The sequence below is a fragment of the Myodes glareolus genome, chromosome 25, assembly GCF_982192425.1.
Source record: "Myodes glareolus chromosome 25, mMyoGla1.1, whole genome shotgun sequence".
NCBI classification, from domain to species: Eukaryota; Metazoa; Chordata; class Mammalia; order Rodentia; family Cricetidae; genus Myodes; species Myodes glareolus.
In genome coordinates, this window is record NC_142050.1 from 45,860,221 (window position 1) to 45,880,921 (window position 20,701).

A 20,701-nucleotide genomic window follows, 5' to 3' on the forward strand; every position below is an offset into this window, starting at 1 on the left:
ATCCAGGGTGGCAGATTAGGGGCACAGAAAAGGAGGTGGAGGTGAGGCAGCTTCCTAGGGTGTCCTTAGTTCCCTAGGGGCCACCTGCTTCCTAGGGACAGCACCCGGGCTTGTATGGGTTACCAGCTGGTCTCCCAGCTCAAGGACACCTACGAGACTTTTGAGGCCACCGTGATCTCACGCTGCTCTGTGCCCCTCTGGTTGTGGCATTCAGTCTTCCTGGCAATAAAGGGCGTTTTCCTGTTGGGTCCCCGTAGCTGCCCATGGCTATTCTTTCTCTCAGGGGCTGTAGATCTTCATTTCTCCTCTCTTCCCTGCTTTGCCCCAGTGGGGAAAGGACCCCCACACCTTCCCCCTGTCGCCAGCTATGGGGACAGACGGCAGGCGGGTACCCTCGGGTGCTCAGGATTTCATTCCTAACCCTGGTGGCCTCTGCCAGAACCTGAGATGTTTCCTAGCCCCATTTTCTCAACTAAGAAATGATGACAGCCTGAGGGAGGAAGGGCTACTCCAAGGTCAGGAGGACACTGAACACCAGTGCTGGACTCACACGGGGGCATCCGGACCCCTCTGATTCCTGCCAGGACTCTCTCTGTCTCACCAAGTCCTGTCCTCTTGGAGTCTCTGCCCATGCCCGCTTGTGCCCATCTAGCTGGTCTGTACAGAAATATGGCTGACTCTCAGCCCAGGTTCACAGCCTACAGGCTCTCAATCCTGTGTGTACCAGGAAAATGGGTCCTCACTCCTGTTCCCATTCCCTCTCTTTCCCCAAATTTCATCAGAGGCTCTACAGAGGTTCCCAGTAGGAAGCTTCCTGGGAGATTTCACTGTCTCTTTCTCTACGCCCACGCAGGAATGCCCCTGTGTGCTGACAGCCTTGCTGCTGCAGGAACCGGGGGTGGTCAGTACTGCCCCTGGGACCTACCCAGCCCTCCTGGGAGCTGAGGGCCAGCCCCTTGTACCTGGAGATGAGCTACACCCAGGCCAGATGCTTCAAACAGTCTGTGGAAATTGGTAAGGGAACCTCCAGGGTGGGGACTGGGTTGAAAGGTGGGAGAGGAGCTAAAGGAGAGATTCTAGGGTGAGGATAAGGACCCTAGGATCTGCCCTCTCCCTTTGCCTGACTGTGTCTGCTTAGTCACTTTGCCCCACCCCCTCTTGCTTGTGTTTTCTCCAGCTCCTGTGTCCATGGGAAGCTGTCTTGCTCAGTGGAAGAATGCTCCAGGGTCAATGCCAGCTTTGGTCCCTGGAGCATGTGGAGCCCGTGCTCTCGTCCCTGTGGTGGTGGGCTGGGGACCCGCACCCGAACCCGCCAGTGCTTGCGTCCCACACTTGTTCCTGGTGGACTGAGTTGCCATGGACCCCTTCAGGACCTAGAGTACTGCTTCAGCCCGGAATGCCCTGGTAAGGGAAATTGAAGGAAGCTAAGCAGGCACCTGCCCGGCCAACTAAGGCTCAGCCTGCCTTTGTCCTCTTCTGTCCCTGTTTATCCCTGCTGGTGTCTCTGGATTTTCCTTCCTCTTGCCCAATAGCTTTAGACTTTTGTTTGGGTCTCCAGCCAGCTCTTCTGGGGATCTTGCAAGATGCTCTGCATTGTGTGTGTGCGGTGCTGATAGGGTACATTGTAGGACTGAAACACTTCTAAACAGGGTCTTCTTTTCACAGAGACTGCAGGGGCCACGGTGGAGCCAGTGACAGGCCTTGCAGGTAGCCCGAGTCTCCCAGCACCTCTCCAGTGCTCACCTCTTCTTTCTTTGGGAAGAACTAGCCCTGGACCTCTTCCCTCCCCATCCTTACTTCCTGAAGGGGCCGGAGCCCTGTGCACCCACTCTTTCTTCTCCCCTTCTTCCCACAGGCGGTTGGGGCCCATGGTCGCCATGGTCTCCCTGTTCCCGCAGCTGCACAGACCCTGCTCACCCTACTTTGCGCAGCCGCACACGCCTCTGCTTGGGCAACTGTACCGTGGGGGACCCCTTACAGGAACGTCCCTGCAACCTACCCTCGTGCACAGGTGTGATTCTGAGGCTCAACCTCAAGTCTCTAATCACAGCCTTCAAACAACTCCTCCAAACCCAAACCTGGACCGCAATATCCACTTTTCCTAGAACAATCTGACGATCTAATCTAATCTCAGATCGGCCTCGGACACCAGGTCTTCTGTTCACTTCACCAGCCCCAGAGACTGCTCTGAGCTCTGCCAAGTCTAGCAGGCCCCTCGGTCCTCATGCATGTGTGTGTGGGCAAAACACTCTCTGTGGAGTCGTTCCCCGTTCCCTTAGCAGCCCCACGAGCCAAGGATTTCTGTCCCCTATGGGGACAAGACACATAGACTCACTTGTCAAAACCACACACCCATCAGTATCGGATTCAGAACAGGAGCCTTGAAGTGTGGGTGAGGTTGCCTAGGCCCAGGTGAGGAAGTTTGAACTTGAACTGGAGAAGGAAGGAGAGCCTGGGGCAGGAAGGAGAGAGCCTGGGGCAGGAAGGAGAGCCTGGGGCAGGAAGGAGAGCCTGGGGCAGGAAGGAGAGCCTGGGGCAGGAAGGAGAACTTGGGGGAGAAAGGAGAGAGCTTGGGGCAGGAAGGAGGGAGCTTGGAGCAGTAAAGAGCACCTGGGGAAGGTTCTGTTGGTTCCAGATCTTTTTCACCTTGCAGCTCTGCCCCTGTGCCCTGGCCCAGGGTGTGGGTCAGAGAACTGTTCCTGGACATCTTGGGCCCTATGGGAGCCTTGCTCCCGCAGCTGTGGGGTGGGCCAGCAGCGCCGCCTACGAGCCTATCATCCCCCTGGGCCTGGTGGATCCTGGTGCCCTGACATCCTGACTGCATACCAGGAGCGCCGCTTCTGCAACCTGCGTGCCTGTCCAGGTGAGGGGAGCTGGGGATCAAGAGTAACATCAGGCTCTTCCCTGCCCCTAACTATGAGAAACTGATGGCGTGCATTTCCTGACCAGGCCAGTCTGTCCTGGCTCATGGGATATGTGGGACCTTCTGCTGGAGCCAAACCCTGATGGAACTATTCTCTTAACAGTGCCTGGGGGCTGGTCCCGCTGGAGTCCCTGGTCCTGGTGTGATCGCAGCTGTGGAGGGGGCCGATCCCTGAGAAGCAGAAGCTGCTCAAGCCCACCACCCAAGAATGGAGGAGCGTCCTGTGTCGGGGAGAGGCACCATGTCCGGTCCTGCAATTCCATGCCTTGTGGTACTACATTGGCCACTTCCTGCCTACTGAGCTTATTTCTGCAAAGTGCTCCAGCCTCACCTCTAACTTCATTCCCACTCTACCCGCGGGATGCAGGAGACTGGCTGCTACTTTGCTCCCTACTTAGGGAAACCAAGATGTTCAGGGAAGGCATGACTGGATCTGAGTACTGGGCAGGGACATCCTATGTGCATCTGGGTCCTTTGTGGCTGAGGCCAAACCCAAAGATTTGCCACCTACCTGACTCATTCCTGCTGGAGAACCATCTAGCCCAGGCAAAGTTTCTGAGAGCTTGCAGTGTGGTGTCAAGGGTGTATATGATCCTTTCAGATGGAAACTAAACCAGAGACTATAATTGAGCCCTTCCCCTTTCCATTTTGAGTTTCAGTACTTCCTTCCTACCATGCTCCCAGCCCTCAGAGTCCTACCCCAGGACTCCTTTGTCAGGAGCTCGCCATTCACACTGCACACTGCCTTGCTTCAGACCAGGGCCGTAAGCCCCTAGGTGGGAATGTTAACTTCTGAGATGGACAGATTAATCTAGCTCCACGAAGAGTTACTACTAGGCCCTGAGAACTTACTGGAGGGGAGAGGAACTCTCCACGCTCTTAGACTAGTCTGACTCCAGGGCTTTGCCAAGCCCCTAATGTTTCAGCTCATGCCAATATGGCAGAAAGGGGAGACCCTGGGGCCTCTAAGAGTTACTGATAAGAAAGAGAAGGGTCTTGGGGCACCCAGGTGTTCTTGACACTGGGCTTCCTCTCCTCAGAGGAAGGCTGTCCGGCAGGGATGGAGATGGTGAGCTGTGCCAACCGCTGCCCCCGCAGCTGCTCAGACCTGCAGGAGGGAGTTGCCTGTAAGGAGGACCAGGCCTGCCAGCCGGGCTGTCGCTGCCCTGAAGGTGCATGCCTGAGATCCTTCTGGTTGCTTAGGATAGCTCAGTGGGAAGGCAGGTGTGGTCTAGATACCAGCACCAACCCGCTGACTTCCCACAGGGTTTCTGGAACAGGATGGTGTCTGTGTGCCAGTTGGACACTGTGAATGCACGGATGCCCAGGGCCGCAGCTGGGCCCCAGGGAGCCAGCATCAGGATGCCTGTAACAACTGCTCCTGTCAGGCTGGGCAACGCTCCTGCACTGCTCAGCCCTGTCCACCTCCTGCCTACTGTGCCTGGAGCCCCTGGTCTGCCTGGAGTCCCTGCAGCCACTCATGTGGACCTCGAGGGCAACAGAGTCGCTTCAGGTGTGGGGCTGGGCGTCTACTAGGGTCTCCTGCCTAGCATGGCCTTCTTTCTGATATTATTCCTGGGTAGTTCCTGCTTTCGTCGGTGACTTTGCTCCATCCTGTGCCCTGGCCCGGTCTGTGCTGGTCACTTAGGCCTCTCCTTAGCCCCCTCCATGCTCACTCTGGGCTTCGTCCTTGAATGCAGAAGGGTCATATAGGGCGTGCGCTGTCTTTTCCCTCCTCTGCCCCTGGTCCTGCCCAGGTCCTCCACGTCGGGCTCATGGGCCCTGGAGTGTCAAAAGGAGCAGTCCCAGAGCCAGTCTTGCCCTGAGGCCCCCTGCCCACCCCTGTGCCTACATGAAGCCCACCCTCGTGCCCTGGGGGACAGCTGGCTACAGGGAGAGTGCCAGCAGTGGTAAGCCCAGGTCAGGGAAGGGTGACCCACTTTCCTGCTGGACAGCAGGACCCTGAATCCAGGCTCTTTTCTAGTTCCTGCACCCCAGAGGGAGTGATCTGCAGAGACACTGAGTGTGCAGGTTTGGGCTCCATCCCGTCCATCACCTTAGCACCCCATTACTGGCTTTATGTCTTGCAAGCCATCTCTTCAATGTCCTGTGTTCCCCCAACACACACACAATGCCCCGCTCTGTGCCACAAGGATCCCAACCTAACCTCTGGGTCTTCACTCCCCCCGCCCCGCTTGCTGTTCTGACCTCACCTGTGCGCCGCTACAGTGCCTGGGGGCTGGACGTCGTGGTCCTCCTGGTCCCTCTGCTCTGTCTCCTGTGGAGGTGGGAGCCAGGTTCGCACTCGATCCTGCATAGTGTCAGCTCCTCAGCCTGGGAGCCTGCCTTGCCAAGGCCCGGATACCCAGACCCAGCCTTGTGGGCAGCAGCTGTGTGCACAGCTGCTAGAGACCTGCTCCTGGGGACCGTGGGGACCCTGTTCCCGTAGCTGTGGCACAGGCCTGGCCTCCCGCTCTGGATCCTGCCCCTGCTTACTGACCAAAGAGGACTCCATGTGTAATGACACATTCTCACGCCTGGACACTCAGGCCTGCTACCCAGGGCCCTGCCAGGGTGAGTTGCTCTCCTGCTTTCCTTCTCTGGAAAATTCAGGGAATGAGCATCTGCCTGTGCAAGACTATTTCTCCGAAATATCCCTACATCTTCCGCACAATATCTTGCTTTGTGCCCTTCAGAACCCTTTGCCATGTGCTCTCTTTATCTACTTTGAGGGAATCCACCCAGTGGGGCCTTTCCAGCTAGGGCAGGGATGGGTGTGGGCACAGGGGATGCTCTGGAGGCCGCCAGCCTACATCCCTGCCCTTCTCTAGAGGACTGCATATGGAGTGACTGGAGCCGCTGGACACGCTGCTCCTGTAAGGTCCCAGTGCAGCAGCGTTACCGACACCAGGGGCCAGCACCCGGCCGGACTGTTGGGGGTGCCCCTTGCACACGTCTGGATGGCCACTTCCGGCCATGCACCATTGGTAACTGCTCAGGTAAGGCCTAGGGCTGAGAGGTCAAGGAGCTGAATGGGGGTGGCGGCAGGTACCCTCATGTAGACCGACTGCCCACAAGACCACAGTGCAAGTGCCCAGGGTTCGCACTGACCCTCGCCCTGGGCACACAGTCTGTCCCACCCACTAGCTACACCCCTCACAGTCGTCTCAGTGTTGTTTCCCGTTTGACAGCTGCTGGCCCCACCGTTTCTATCCTCTTATAGTTGCCTCAGCGGCAGGTTATCCTGCCTGGCTTCTGTTGAAGCTATCCCTCATCTTGTCCCTTTGTGCCCCACCTGCCAATCCCATAATTCTGACTCATGCCGTCCCTCCTGGACCTTGAGGCCCAGCCATCCTAATCCTTCCTGGAGGCGCATGAGCTGAGCAGGAGCCAGGTGGAAGGGTGGGGTGGGGGCATCAGTCTTTCTTGGCAGGCAGCTGAAGGGCAGTATTGTACTATCACCAAGTGACCTCTTAAAGGTATCACTGGGACCGTGTAGCATGTGCTTCGCTTGGTGGCGATATGGTGTCCGTGGGCTGTTCCTCCACCAGCATTCTTCCTTCTTCCCTTAGAGGACAGTTGCCCACCTCCCTTCGAGTTCCAGCCTTGTGGCTCCCCCTGTGCAGGGCTCTGTACCACACATCTGAGCCATCAGCTCTGCCAGGACTTGCCGCCTTGCCAGCCTGGCTGCTACTGTCCCAAGGTGAGCTCTGGCAAGACACTCAAGAAGGGAATGCTCTGCCCAGCTCCTCTGACTCCCCTCTCCAGGACGCCCATAGGGGGCACATCATTTCCATGCCTGGAAGCTCTCCCTACTTTGGCAACACCCCCACACATGAGCTCAGTAACACACATGTTCACTGCTGGAAGCCAGCATGGAACAGGGCACATAGGTGACAGTGGTCCCTTCGCAGTCCCGAACTATCCTTCCTGTTCCTTCTGTGCAGGGTCTGCTGGAGCAGGCTGGGGGCTGCATTCTCCCAGAGCAGTGCAACTGCTGGCATACCTCAGAAGAGGGAGCTAGGGTGACCCTGGCTCCTGGGGACCGCCTGCAGTTAGGCTGTAAGGAATGGTGAGTAATAGAAGGGGGTGGGCAGAAGCCAGAAGTGGAGTGGACAAGGGCGTCCTGACCCAGCAGAGGCCAGGCTGAACCTGTCTGGACCATTCCAACCTGAGATCAAGGAACCCCAAGTGCCTAACTTTATGGCTCATTCATCCTGCGCCAGAGTGCCCAGCCCTTGAGCTGCTGAGTCATGCATGGCTGTACCCCAAAGCCCACCCTGGTGTGCTCCTTCCCGCAGTGAATGCCAGAGTGGAGAGCTGCAGTGCTCCAGCCAAGGGTGTGAAGGTAATCACGGCCTTCAGAGAACTGTCCCCGTTAGCCCAGGGCTGGGGTGCTTCGGGGCAGGGAACTTGTGTTGCTAAAGCCAGGACAGTCCTAGACAAATAGTATCCTGCCCTGCCCTACACCTTTCTTAGTCTTTCCCATTTACGACCCCTTCGATCATGACCCTGAGCTCTTCCTTCCCTCCCACTGGGCTTTCTGAGCTGAAAAGTCCCCGAGACCAGCACAAACCCTTTGCCCATCTAGGTCTCCTGCCTCTGACTGGATGGTCAGAGTGGTCACCTTGTGGGCCCTGCCTGCCCCAGAGTGCCCTGGCCCCTGCCTCCAAGGCTGCCCTGGAGGGGCACTGGCGTCTGAACACATCAGGCCTACGTCCAACCTCAGTCACTCTGCTGGCTTCAGAGCAATACCGGCACCGCCTCTGCTTGGACCCTGAGACGGGGAGACCCTGGGCAGGAGACCCTGCGCTTTGCACTGTGCCCCTCAGCCAGCAACGCCTCTGCCCTGACCCTGGAGTCTGCAATGGTAAAGGAGGGAAATAGGCCAGCGGGCAGGATGGGTCTGGCATGCTGGCGGGGAGGGTAGTGAGGGTGGTAAGGGGTAGTTGTGGTGTTGTCTGTCCAGATGGGGCTAGCCATAAGTTCATTTCTGTTGTCAGGAGTGAGGCAACCTGCTAACCTTTCTGCTTGCCTCTGGGGCCTGTTGGATTTGAGATGTGGAAGAAAGAAAAAAAACAAAACAAAAAAACCCACACCCGAAGGGCCTCAGGGCATGTTTCCAGGAAGAGGAAGAGACAAAGCCTGGGGTAGATACCTGAGGCAGGTGGCCTAAGGCACTGAGTTCTGTTTTTATTTTTCCTTCCCCAGACACTTGCCAATGGGGTCCTTGGGGGCCTTGGAGCCCCTGCCAAGTGCCCTGCAGTGGAGGAGTCAAACTGCGCTGGAGAGAGGCGAGAGATACCTCTGGAGGAGACTGCCGTGGGGCATGGGCTCAAACAGAGAGCTGCAATATAGGATCTTGCCCAGGTAACCAATATCCCAGCATCCAAAGGGAGCAGAGACTGGGGCATTGGAAATAGTTACCACCCCCCCCCCCCGAGGGATTAGTGACTCTGCCCTGAAGGTTAAATAGTGGAAGAGAGAGTATGCTGGGGGGCGGGATGGGCAAGAGTGCTCCCAATACAGACTTTTACTACTGGACCCCAGGGGAGAGCTGTGAGGCCCGGGACACCGTGTTTACCCTCGGCTGTGCCAACCAGTGCCCTCGCAGTTGTGCTGACCTCTGGGACGGTGTCCAGTGTCTACAGGGACCCTGCAGCCCAGGTAGATGGCCACACCACAGCCTGGCCTGGGAAATCTGGGGTGCCCAGGCCCTCTTCACCACAGTGGCAGGGGCAACAAGGCAAGAAAATACACTGTTGGGGGGGTCACTTTCAGCAATCACTTTGAGTCCCAACCTACTGGATTGCCAGCTCACACCTCTGTAAATCCCAGCATTTGAGAGCCTAAGGGGTGAGGATTCCGATGAGTTCAAGGTTAGCCTGGGACACATTGTGAGTTCAAGGACAGAGTAGCAGGACCCTTTCTCAAAACAAACAGCTGCATAGAGGAACACAGAGGTGTCTCCGATTGATAGCCAGAGGGTAAGACCAGGCTGTGAACCCAGTCCTGGGGGGACCCATTATATAAACCTTGTCCCAAGCACTAAATTTTAGCACCCTTTTATTAGTAAGTATTAATTGTACAAGGTAATGGGTCGCATTTTCATACATGTGTATACTACATTTTCACTATTTTCTCCCTATTCTCTTCGTTCTTCCCTGGCCCCCTTCTTCCTCCCTAATAGTAAATCATCCTTTTATTTTTCAAGTCTTTTTAAAGCACTGAATCTTGCTTGCCCCTCTCAGGCTGCCGATGTCCCCCTGGTCAGTTGGTGCAGGACGGACACTGTGTGCCCATCTCGTCTTGCCGCTGTGGCCTGCCCAGTGCCAACGGCTCACGGGAGCTGGCCCCCATGCAGGTGGTCCAGCTGGACTGCCGTAACTGGTATGCTGCCATTCTGCCAAACCAGGCCAAGGTCTCTGGGTGGGTGACATGAGGCAGGTCAAGGCTGTGGGCACTGCTGGGGAAAGGAAGCTGTTCATCATGACATGGGGGCCTGAGCCCTTGGTGCACACCCTGTCCACAGCACATGTATTAATGGATCACTGGTGTGTCCATACCTCGAGTGTCCAGTCCTAGGACCTTGGTCAACCTGGAGCAAGTGCTCAGCTGCCTGTGGTGGGGGCACCATGGTACGCCACAGGAGCTGTGAGAAGCGTCCTGAGGGTGCACCATGCCAGACCCGGGACAGGCAGCAATGGCAAGAGTGTAACCTGCAGGCCTGCCCTGGTGAGTGCCCTGGGCTTGGAGTGGCACCGCCCTCCATATTTGGGTAGAAGAGGCCGTCCATAACCTGCAAGCGCCCCTCTCGCTGTGTGTGTTTCCCAGAGTGTCCACCTGGTCAGGTGCTCAGTACCTGTGCCCCTTGCCCGAGCCTCTGCTCCCACCTGCAGCCTGGAACCATCTGTGTGCGGGAACCCTGCCAGCTTGGCTGTAGTTGTCCTGGGGGACAGGTGAGTCAGGCCACTGGATTCTGGGTTCTGGGGTGGTGGGGAGAAGAGAGGCAGTTGGGGAGGCATGGGGTTGGAACTAAGCCTGAGTGAGCCTCTCCGCCTCAGCTGCTACACAATGGCACGTGCCTTGCCCCTGCTGCCTGCCCCTGCTCTCAGCTCTCCCTGCCCTGGGGCCTCACCCTACCCTTGGAAGAGCAGGCCCGGGAGCTGCCCCCAGGGACTGTGCTTACCAGGAACTGCACACACTGGTGAGGGCCCAGAGCCTGGGCAGAGGGCAGGGTTGTTGAGATTGGGGTGGGGAGGAGGGACAGAGGCCTCTGAGCTTTGCTTCTGTCTTCTTAGCACCTGCCAAGATGGAGCCTTCATCTGCTCCCTCAGAGACTGTCAGGGTGAGACATGGCTGTCCTTGCCGCTCCAAAGCCAAAAATCTGCTCAGGGATGGAGGGCCCTGCCTACAACCCAGGCTTCAGCAAATGCCTGCTTCTGGTCCACAGGGACCCGTTCCCTGCCTGAGGCCCAGAACTCCCCACTCTGCAATCCCCCAAGCGTCCTATGTGCCTTTTCCCACTCAGAGTGGTAGTCACCAAGTCAGTGAGTACGCGCTGAGCCAGGGTATGTGAGTGAGGCCAGGAAGTGAAAGAGTGCTTCCTGCTGATGAGGAAGTTGAGGTCCAGGGAGGTGAGTGAAAAAGTGGAGTCTGGCGTGGAAAACCACAGGTGCCCACCTATGACACACGGGGATCTGTGGATTCAGACCCAGCCTGGCTGCTAAACGAAGGTGGGCCAGCCCTTAGAGCAAATAAAAGCAGGAGGCTGTCTCTGAGTTTCTGGGGAGCAGGCCACACCTTCAGGATGTGACAGAGTGCTGGAAATACAGAGGTAAGGGGAATAGGAGTGGTTAGAGGGTGAGATCTGTCTGGGCCAGTGTTTGAGAGGGTCAGGGGGAGAGGCCTGGCTGATGGATGGCTGCTGGCTCCAGGGGGCAGCATGGGAGGGGGACAGGTAAGGTACCACCTGAGGAGGCGGTAGATCGAGGCTGGATCCAGAGCTGATACAGACAGCGGGCGGGTGGTCTTCCTGCAGAGTGCCCTCCTGGGGAAATATGGCAGCACGTGGCCCCAGGGGAGCTGGGCCCTTGCGAAAAGGCATGCCCAGAAATGAACACGACACTGGCTTGGAATAACTGCACTGAGGCACAGGCTCCAGGCTGTGTGTGTCAGCCGGGACACTTCCGCAGCCAGACAGGTGTCTGCGTCCCGGAAGACCACTGTGAATGCTGGCGCCATGGGAGTCCCCACTTGGTGAGATACCAGTTGCTTTTCTTGTCCAAGGGTTCCCTACCTACTGATCTGTAGCTGCACGTCTTTTGGTTCCCTACTCCCAGCCCCACGGTAGTACACAGGCCCTGCACTCTTAGGACCCAACTGACCCTGACCTGAACGCCCTTTGCCCCCCCCACATTGAGTTTCCCCAGCCAGACTCCAGTTCTGGGCCAGTATGCTGGCTGGAACTCCCAGGCTGGATTTAGATTTAGAATTGAGGTGTTACCATGGAACTCCAGAGGGCTGGAGAGGCGACTCAAAGAGTAAGGACTGTACTGCTCCTTGGAGGTCTGGGTCTAGTTTCCAGCATCCACATCTGGTGGCTCACGACCACCTGTAACTTCAGTTTCAGGGGCCCCCAATGCCCTCTTCTGGTCTCCGCAAGCACTTACGCACACACACACACACACACACACACACACAGAGAGAGAGAGAGAGAGAGAGAGAGAGAGAGATTAAAAATAAAAACAAAAATCTTTAAAAAGAAAAAAAAGAAATCCAGGAGAGGCCAACCAGAACTTTCCCCCTCCTGCAGCCTGGATCTGAATGGCAGGAGGCCTGTGAGCACTGCCACTGCCTCCGTGGGAAAAGCATCTGCACTCGACACTGCCCAGGCCTTACCTGTGCTCAGGTACCCTCTATGGCTGGTCTTAGAGTTTCTGGACAGGCAGTGTGGGGTGATGGGATGCCCCCTGAGTGGATCATGGATGGCTCTCTGTAGGGTGAAGTGATGGTACAGATGCCAGGGAGCTGCTGCCCCATCTGCCAACAGGACACTCTGGGTGTGCAGGGTATGGCTATCTATATAATGCCTTTCTCTGGTCTGAACCTTTCTGCCTCACGCTCTTACACCCACCCTGCTATGTACCCATCTTCCCCAGGATTGCCTGCATGGGGTCCATAGTGGCTCCCTCATCCCAGGCTCTGCCCTAACATGTCTTTTGTCTAAAGTCCCCTCAACCATGGCTTCTTCTTCTGTCTTGATATTACCCCTTCACCCCCAGAGGAGGAACCAGCCTCCTGCCAGTTGCTCACCGAGCTCAGAAACCTCACCAAGGGTCCCTGTCACCTGGATCAGGTAGAAGTGAGCTACTGTGGTGGACACTGCAGGTCCAGCACTAACGTCATGACTGAGGTGAGCTGGGGGCTGCCTTACAGATCCACCGGGCAGGTCAGCCAGTGCCCAAGGGCTCAACACCAGATGAGGTTCTGAGAGAAACCCAGAGAACGTGAGGAACACATCCGTTCTCACAGAGATGTCAGAATTGGGGCTATGGATTGTCAGGGCCCTTCTCCAAGGTGGTGGGATACTTACATGCCCAGAGTATGCCTCCTAGAGCACTGTGTCCCTCTAAGCCAATAAGTTGAGATACCCACAAAAAAAGTTTTGGGGAGGGAAAGTGACTGATGCCAGACCCATTATGCTCACATCAGCAGGGTTGACTTTTTACGGATAGGCTCACCCAGGCTTTTCCTGTGAGGTTTATATCTGGTTAAGCCCAGAATCTCTCTGCTTGCTCTCCCTGGACCCTACTTCACTCCCTGATCCCCCCCCCCCCCCACACACACACTTAGCTTCCAACCTAGAGGACTGTAACTCAGGCCATTGGTTCCCTTTGAATGGAGACCTGACTTCTGGCCACCAGCACCTCACATCTAATCCTGAGTCATTTCCTTCTGCTTCCACCCAGATGGGTTAACTGGTGCTGAAAGACAATGGTGCTTGCTCTCTCTCTGGCTCCCAAAATGCTACCCCTTAGTCCTGTGCTGGGCTGCTGCTGTCCTGAATGCTCCTGTCCTGAGTGCTCCCATCCTGTGTGCTCCTGTCCTGAGTGCTCCTGCCCCTTCTGAGAATGCTTTCCCCAAACACATTTGGAACTTGTAAAACACAGAGTAAAGAGAGAAAACGGGAACAGAGTTCGGAGATAATAACCTTTGCTATTTTCGAACTTGAAACTGTATAAATGACTGAAATAATTATAAACTATACAACAGGTATAGGTAAAATTAAGTCACTGTTCTGGGGGCAGGAGGGGTGCTCTGGATGGGCAGCCCACGGTGTTTGGGATCCAACTGTGCACTTAGGGTTTGTTAGAAGTCTCGTGTATGACTAGCCCTTTTCCACCTGGACTTGAAGTCCCGTAGGGTGTAAGCCGCATCCTTACCCGGATGTGCTCATTCATTGGGTGTTCAGATGCACGGGGGATGGAATGAAGAAAGTGGGCTTCTTGAAGAAGGGGGGGGCAGGGTGATGCTTCCTACCCCCAGACTACCAGGGAGTCCAGGACGATTGGAAAGGAAAGACCAGGGGAAGGGGAGAAAACTCCGTTTGGCTCCCTACCCACTCACCCGGCTTCTCTTGGCCAGGAACCCTACCTGCAGAGCCAGTGCGACTGCTGCAGCTACCATCTAGATCCTGACAGCCCCGTGCGGATCCTGAACCTTCACTGCCCTGACGGCCACACAGAGCCAGTGGTGTTGCCAATGATTCACAGCTGCCAGTGCAGTGCCTGCCAAGGTGGGTCTGGCTGGGGAGGGAGAGGGACTCTGCAGGACCCTCCTGGGCAAGGTCAGAATTCTCCTTAAGGAGGAGGCCTTAGGAACATGCACAGACTATGGTCCCATTCTACTGTGGCTTTTCTGATCTATTCTGATCCTCTCCCCCCTCCCAATTCTGCTTATTCCCTTCCCAATTACACATAAACTTGGGTGTTTGCAGTAGATTGTACCTGATTCAAACCTCAGTCTTCTGTTGAGGTCAGTACTCATGACCCCCTCCCGTAAACAGCCCTGACGTGTACACATGTACATGGGCTTGCTGGGAGGACTCTGAAGGGGCATGCAGATGAAGTACCCGGTTAAGTTGCATGTCTGATGTGTACTAACTGAGGTCACACCACATGCCAAGTGTGGGGGAGACGCAGAGGAAGGACAACACAGCCTAGGTGGAGGGCAAGGAAGAACTGGTTTTCCTATGCTGCCTCTTATGAGCCCATCTCAAAATTCTCTCTGCAGGTGGTGATTTCTCCAAACACTGACAGGCTCCACCGGATGCATCCACTGCCATCTCTCTTGTGACCACGGGGCTATGTGCACTTCTCACTTCCTTCGGTGCCCACTTGCCCTCCTCCGGCCTGTGGTATTAGCATATTCCAAATAAAGTAATGCTGGCAACCAATGCTGACAAACTTCTGTGTGGTCTCTGTTCCTGGTCCCAACCGGGAATTGGAGGGAGAGCCCAGCCTGGACCCGAGCCCCAGCTCTTGGGGGGGGGGGTGTCCACCGTGCATCATCATGGCTCTTTGGCTTGAATAGGTCACTCGCCAGTTTCCTCAGCTGTTGTAGGAAGCGTTGAATCTAAAGTCTGAAGAGCTCCTGTAGTGGACAGGAGTATCCCAGGTCATGTCCCGCAACCCAGTGTGATTCCGTCACAACCCAGACTGTCCTCTTGATGACAGTTTAATTGAACTGTAATTTATAAGATAAGAAACTCTCTCTGTGATTTTCTTTTTTAACTACTTTATTATATATATATGAGTGCTCTATCTGCATGTATGCCTTTATTCCAGAAGAGGGTATCAGATTTCACTGTAGATGATTGTGAGCCACCATGCAGTTGCTGGGAATCAAACTGGGAGCCTCTGGAAGAGCAGCCAGTGCTCATAACTGCTGAACCATCTCTCCAGCCCATGTGTGTAATTTTCAAGACGTGGTCTCACTGTGTGAAACCTGACTGGCCTGGAACTCACTATAGAGCAGGATGGCCTTAAACTCAAGAAAAATTCACCTCCTCTGCCTCCTGAGCCCTGGGATGATCTGTATGAGGTGCCACACCCAGCCTGAAATTCATTCATTTTACCTTTAAACTTTAATGACTTGACTAGACAGTTAATAAAGTTGCACAAACATCTCTTCTCTCCAGTTTTAGAATATTTCTATTGTGTCCTGCCCACTGACAATCAACCGTTCCTGTGTCTAGCCCCAGGCAAGCACTAAACTGCTTTTCATCTTAATAGAATTGTCCTTTCTGAATATTTCATGTAAAGGCTTGGCTTCTTTCAGTTAACCTGATGACTCTGCGGCTCACTGACTTTACAGCATCTAACCCTTTTACTGCTACATAGTAGCTATTGCATCTACAAAATGCCTATCATCTGCCAGTTGACTGACATTCCTCATGGCTTGCCCATCTATCTACCAGTTGTTAGAGATTCTGTTGCTGCTGCTTTTTCTATTATGCTTAAAATTATTTTGAACATTTTTGTACAAGTCTTTGCACGGGCATACTTTTATATCCCCAGCACCCACACAGAAGGTGTGCAGGGCAGTGCTTACCTGTAACTCCAGCTGTGGGGGTGAAATAGGATCCTGAAAACTTGCTGGCCAGTCTCTAAAAAGCCAACTCCAGGTTCAGTGAGAGATGCTCTCTCAAAATCAAAGTATAGGATGTGTAGAATGATAAAGAGAGGTACCTACACAAATGTGATGTGTGACACACACAGACACACACACACACACACACACACAGAGACAGATACACACACAGACACACACACAACACACACACAGACACACACATACACACAGAGAGAGACAAATACACACACAGACACACGCACACATACACACACAGAGAGACAGATACACACACACACACACACACACACACACACACACACACACACACACACAGACTGTAAATCCAGCATGATATGCCAGCCTGTAACCAAGAGGCTAAGGCAGGAGAATATATGAGTTTGAGGTCATCTTGGGCTACCAGGTGACATGTTGACTTTTTTGTTTTTGTTTTTTGTTGTTGTTGTTGTTTTTTAAGAAACAAAAATAGAAATGTAAGGAAGGAGAATTGCCCTTGGTTAATCTTGTTGACCTGCTGACCTGTGTGCTAGTGAAACTTGCCCACAGCAAGTCCAAGCTGGACTCTCCAGGCTGGACTACACCTCCCGTGAGCCTCTCCGCCCCCGCGAGGCGGTAGCCATAAAGCGCTGAGCTGGCACAGCTCTAGTCCCAGCTCATCACTACCTTTGCCAGCAGCAGCAGCACTACCGCCTCCTGCTGTGGGAGAGAAAAGTTTGTTGCGGCGTGTCTCCTCTTTCTCGGCGACTCAAGTCCCGAGTGGGCCGCTGCGGCCTCGGAAAAGACCTAGAGGGAGGCAGTCTGCTCGACCGCTAAAACCTGGCCATGGAGCCCGGGGAGACGGGGAAGGTAGGACTGAAAGGGCACGGGGCCGCTCTCCCGACGCACATCCCGATCTGGGCTAGCGGACAAGCTAGCCTTGCAGGAAAGTGCTCGCCCGCCTGCCTTGTCTTCCTCGGCTGGGAGACATTAACTCCTCCTAGCCCTATCTTGCTCCACTCTCCGACCCCTCTTTGGGTCAGCCATACCTCTGATTGTAGCCACCCTGCCGGTGGTCCCGGGATGCGGGACTAGCCAAGCATAGTGATGCCAAAGTGCTTCTGGTTTACTTTCCTGGCTTTTGGCATTTGGAGGGAGGAGGCCTTGCTTATAAGGCATAGAGGCTGGATAGGACGCCAGTGGAAGTCAAAGGGTGGGCGACTGAGTAGTGGCGTGGACCCTGGTGCTACTTAGCTCCTCCCTCCCAAGAAAAGGAAAAAAGGCTCCTGGCATTTTCTTGCGTACTTCTAGTTTATCCACTTCATGAAGAATGTGGGCATGACTTAGAACACACACCACAATCTTCAAGGCTTTGGGCAAGAAGAGGCTTTGGAGATGGGACGTGAGGTAGGGTAGAAAGTGATCGGGAGCGAGGAACAGTGTCAGCAGTGCTGCGGGATTGTGGGCACACTGGCTGAGAGACAGGCAGCTTCCTAAGAGTGAGGTCTTTTACGACATTCTTTGCATCCAGTTCTTCTGTGCACACTAGGAGTGTTGGGAGTCGACTCTGGGCCTTGGACCCAGTAGACAAGGTTTCTACCTTGTACTGACCTACATCCTCAGCTCTTGCAACCCTTCTTGAATATTTAGGCTTGGGAGGTCACGGGAGGAATTTTCTCAACAAAGGTTTACAAGTGTTTATAAGTCTTTCCCTTCTGTTCCTCTCCACCTCCACCTCCTTTGTGTCTATTTAATAAACATTTGTACTCTGAGCTTTGCTTTGAACAAGATATTAGAGTACAGAATCCATAGGAAGGAGCCATATTCCACAGAGAGCTGCCCAGTAATTTCCACATGAGTAACTTGGATGAGCCCAGAAAGGTTGGCACAGAAGAGAGGAAAGATGAGGAGGGTATTTTGGTGCCATACTTTTATCTGGAAAAGCTCCTGCCGTGAAAAAGCAGTGGTTCTTTGTTTAAGTGTCTCTTCCATCCTCCCCTTCTCCCAGTCCACTAGCTACAGAGATTTTCCAGATCTCGCAGTCTGCAGAAAATCTGGGTGAAGGCAAGCTCAGTTAGATCTGTAAGGAATAAGAACTGTTTGGCCAGCCTAGAAACTGGAAAACACACAGGCACGCACACTAAAAGGAATGGCCATTTCTCTTGGGTCATATCTTCAGATTGTGTTAGGTTGAACTTAAATTCAGATGAGGAAAAGGGCAGGAAGTATTAAAAATGACATCAAGATTAGAACTAGTGATTTAAGGTTAAATTTCCAAGATCTTTTTTTTTAGTCTTCCTTAACCTTTAACAAAAGAGGAGAGGAATATAGATATTTTGGAGGAAGCAAAGGAATTTGATTTTTTCTAAGGTCCAAACACTAATTGAAAATCTCAAGACTCAGAAAATTTCCCTTGATTCTAGTCTAGATTATAGGGTGTCTCCAAAGGGCTTAGCCCTCCCCAAGTGCATGTGTTTTCTACCCTGAGAGATGGGAACATTATCCAAAAATGAGAGAAACATTGTGAAGCACCTGGCAGTAAAGATGCATAACAAACCAGCGAAAAGACAAAGGCCTGGGGAGAATCTGAACTCAGATTCTCAGCAGAGAGCTGTGAAATTGGGGAGCCCTTTCGTGATGGCTTCTTCTCTTTGCCAGAATACCACTTAGTTGTTATTTTGTGGCGTTTATTAACCAAAATCAATCTTGGGCTTTCGGATTGCTGTCAGAAACCTTGCCGATCATTGGTAGGATAATGGGTAGAGGTCAAAGACTTGTCATCCTGCATTTTGTTTGTTTGTTTGTTTTTGTCTCAACCCTGGTCTCTATACAAATTTCTTTTACTTGTTTATTTATTGTTCTTTTACTTGTTTTTGGTGTTACCTGTAACATCTTTAGTTATAACTGTACAACACCACCTAGTATTTAAGAGGCTCTGGGTAAGTGTTTTCTAAAAGGGTGGCTCTCACGGGAGGGTGTTGGGCACCAGTCTAGCCCACCATGCTGTCCTGGGAGATTGTGTTGTTGGTGCCCTGGGCCTGTGTACGAGGGTGCACGTGTGCCTCTCCATGGATGTGTTTGTTGCTTCCTGGCCATTTCTGTCTTTTCTCAGGGAAGTGATCAATCCTGTCTCATTTTTGCTCCAATTCAGTTCTGTTATTGCACTTTGAGTCTCTTTCCATATCTGCAGATCTCTGTTCGGCCACCATATGAGAACACTTAATAAATGTATGTTGAATGAAAAATATGAAATTCTTTTGTGTGATGCTATGATGGAGAGGGGTGGTGCCTGGGGAGGGTTTTTATCAAATGCACAGTCAGGCACAGGTTTCCTGGTGCCAGGCCCTAGGAGGTAAATGAGGCATTCCCGGGTTGGGGTAGGCACCACGCTGGGATGTAGAAGGAGCAGTGGGCTGCTCTTCGTCCCAGCTGACTCCTGGCCGCCTGGCTAGCTTTACCCGAAATAATTACATGGAAACTGTATTTATTTAAACACTGCCTGGCCTGTTAGTTCTAGCCTCTTGTTGGCTAATTCTCACATCTTGATTAACCCATTTCTAATAATTTGTGTATCACCACGAGGTTGTGGCTTACCAGGAAAGATTCAGCATGTCTGACCTGGCGGCTGGCTCCATAGCATCTGCCTGACTCTGCTTCTTTCTCCCAGCAGCCTGTTCTGTCTACTCCACCTATCTAAGCTGCTGTCCTATCAAAAGCCAAGGCAGTTTCTTTATTAACCAATGAAAGTAACATATAGACAGATGACCCTCCTACATCACTGGGACCAGTTGTAAGGAAGCCCCTCGTAAGAGATGAAATGTGGATAAGACCTTGATGGGTGGACAGACTACAAGTAGGGGAGAAAAGGACAATCGGGGATCTAGATTTGAGGGTGTAGGGAGGGGGAAGATACAAGGAGGTTGAGTGATGGGAGGAGGTTAGCTAGAGTGAGCAGGGTTGAACTTCACGTTATGAGGGTTTGGGAGCTGAATAGGGGAACCGGCTAAAATAGAATATTCAGATACACGTTGCATCCTCCATAGTTAAGACATTTCTCATATTGAGGCAGAATTGAGGTATTGTAGTACAGTCGCCCAGAAGCAGAAGGTGTTTGTCACAATGCAGCTTAAAAGAGGGGTGCCAGATATTTGTGCATTACTCTGGGTGAAAAGACACATCATTCCATATTCAGTTTCTGCCTCATTGTGCCACTAAGGAGATGGGTCCATCAGCCTTCATTATGGTGCCTCTCAGCCTGGGGAAGCAACATGGGTCGGAAGCCTTGTGTCCCTGGCCACAAGAGTTTGAGTTTTTTATTTTATCGGTTGGCTTGTTTTTAGAGATAGGGTCTCACTATATATGCCAGGCTGACCTTCAACTCTCTGAAGCACGATTAATAACAACTTAGAGATAAAAATTGGGGTTCAACCTGAAGATCAGAAAAGCACCAGCCACTGGCTTTTACCTCGACCTCAGTCCGAAATGGCTGTCCTGCCTCTAGGAATGTCAGAATGAAACTGAGGCCGAGAGCTGTTTCCTCCTGTTTTATAATCCTCTCTAGGGCTGGCATTAAAGGCAGGCACTGCCTGGTTTCTATGGCAAACCATTGTGCCTACTGGGATTAAAGGTGTGTGTTACCACTGCCTGGTCTGTAAGGCTGACCAGCGGGGCTGTTTTACTCTGATCTTCAGGCAGGCTTTATTAAAATACAAATGAAAGGCCACTAGAACTCTCAGTCACTCTTCGTCAGCCTCCAGCTGCGGGGCAGGTGTGGCTGCATTCTGTGGGGCATAGAGGTTTTTTTAATTTTTAATTTTTAAATTTTTTTTTAACCCGCACCTATAGGGATGGACTGCTCTCTGTCCTGGTATGCAGCGTCCATCTGAGACCAGTGTCTCCCCCCATTCTCCACACTAGCCCCCGTCTTTGCGTGTGCCTTCTCCTGTCTGACGGCTTCCTTTTCGTGGAGCCCACTTTGTAGTAGCGTTTGGAAAGCTCTGGAAGCACAATTGCTTGTTGTAAGTGAATGTTTTATAATATCATTTCTCTACCGTTTTTTTCTTTATTGTGCTCTCTCTCTCTCTCTCTCTCTCTCTCTCTCTCTCTCTCTCTCTCTCTCTGTGTGTGTGTGTGTGTGTGTGTGTG

At 53.2% G+C, this 20,701-nt stretch overlaps 1 protein-coding gene across 1 annotated transcript in view; it reads left to right on the top strand.

Moving 5' to 3' along the window:
• The window catches only part of LOC146889580 (SCO-spondin), a 56,175-nt gene extending 41,784 nt beyond the window's left edge, over window positions 1-14,391 (top strand). The window contains exons 75-103 of the mRNA XM_087901751.1: window positions 854-1,014; window positions 1,178-1,404; window positions 1,666-1,707; window positions 1,856-2,011; window positions 2,654-2,863; window positions 3,027-3,194; window positions 3,964-4,095; window positions 4,190-4,436; window positions 4,681-4,833; window positions 4,908-4,954; window positions 5,153-5,497; window positions 5,755-5,922; window positions 6,496-6,626; window positions 6,871-6,995; window positions 7,225-7,271; window positions 7,515-7,793; window positions 8,135-8,293; window positions 8,474-8,590; window positions 9,175-9,313; window positions 9,456-9,658; window positions 9,758-9,882; window positions 9,988-10,130; window positions 10,225-10,271; window positions 10,965-11,182; window positions 11,739-11,834; window positions 11,925-11,994; window positions 12,208-12,338; window positions 13,571-13,721; window positions 14,219-14,391. Coding sequence (XP_087757877.1) covers window positions 854-1,014; window positions 1,178-1,404; window positions 1,666-1,707; window positions 1,856-2,011; window positions 2,654-2,863; window positions 3,027-3,194; window positions 3,964-4,095; window positions 4,190-4,436; window positions 4,681-4,833; window positions 4,908-4,954; window positions 5,153-5,497; window positions 5,755-5,922; window positions 6,496-6,626; window positions 6,871-6,995; window positions 7,225-7,271; window positions 7,515-7,793; window positions 8,135-8,293; window positions 8,474-8,590; window positions 9,175-9,313; window positions 9,456-9,658; window positions 9,758-9,882; window positions 9,988-10,130; window positions 10,225-10,271; window positions 10,965-11,182; window positions 11,739-11,834; window positions 11,925-11,994; window positions 12,208-12,338; window positions 13,571-13,721; window positions 14,219-14,241 — 4,260 coding nt within the window. The 3' untranslated portion in view covers window positions 14,242-14,391. The remainder of the gene's footprint in view (window positions 1-853; window positions 1,015-1,177; window positions 1,405-1,665; window positions 1,708-1,855; window positions 2,012-2,653; window positions 2,864-3,026; window positions 3,195-3,963; window positions 4,096-4,189; window positions 4,437-4,680; window positions 4,834-4,907; window positions 4,955-5,152; window positions 5,498-5,754; window positions 5,923-6,495; window positions 6,627-6,870; window positions 6,996-7,224; window positions 7,272-7,514; window positions 7,794-8,134; window positions 8,294-8,473; window positions 8,591-9,174; window positions 9,314-9,455; window positions 9,659-9,757; window positions 9,883-9,987; window positions 10,131-10,224; window positions 10,272-10,964; window positions 11,183-11,738; window positions 11,835-11,924; window positions 11,995-12,207; window positions 12,339-13,570; window positions 13,722-14,218) is intronic.
• Window positions 14,392-20,701: the final 6,310 nt, after the last annotated feature.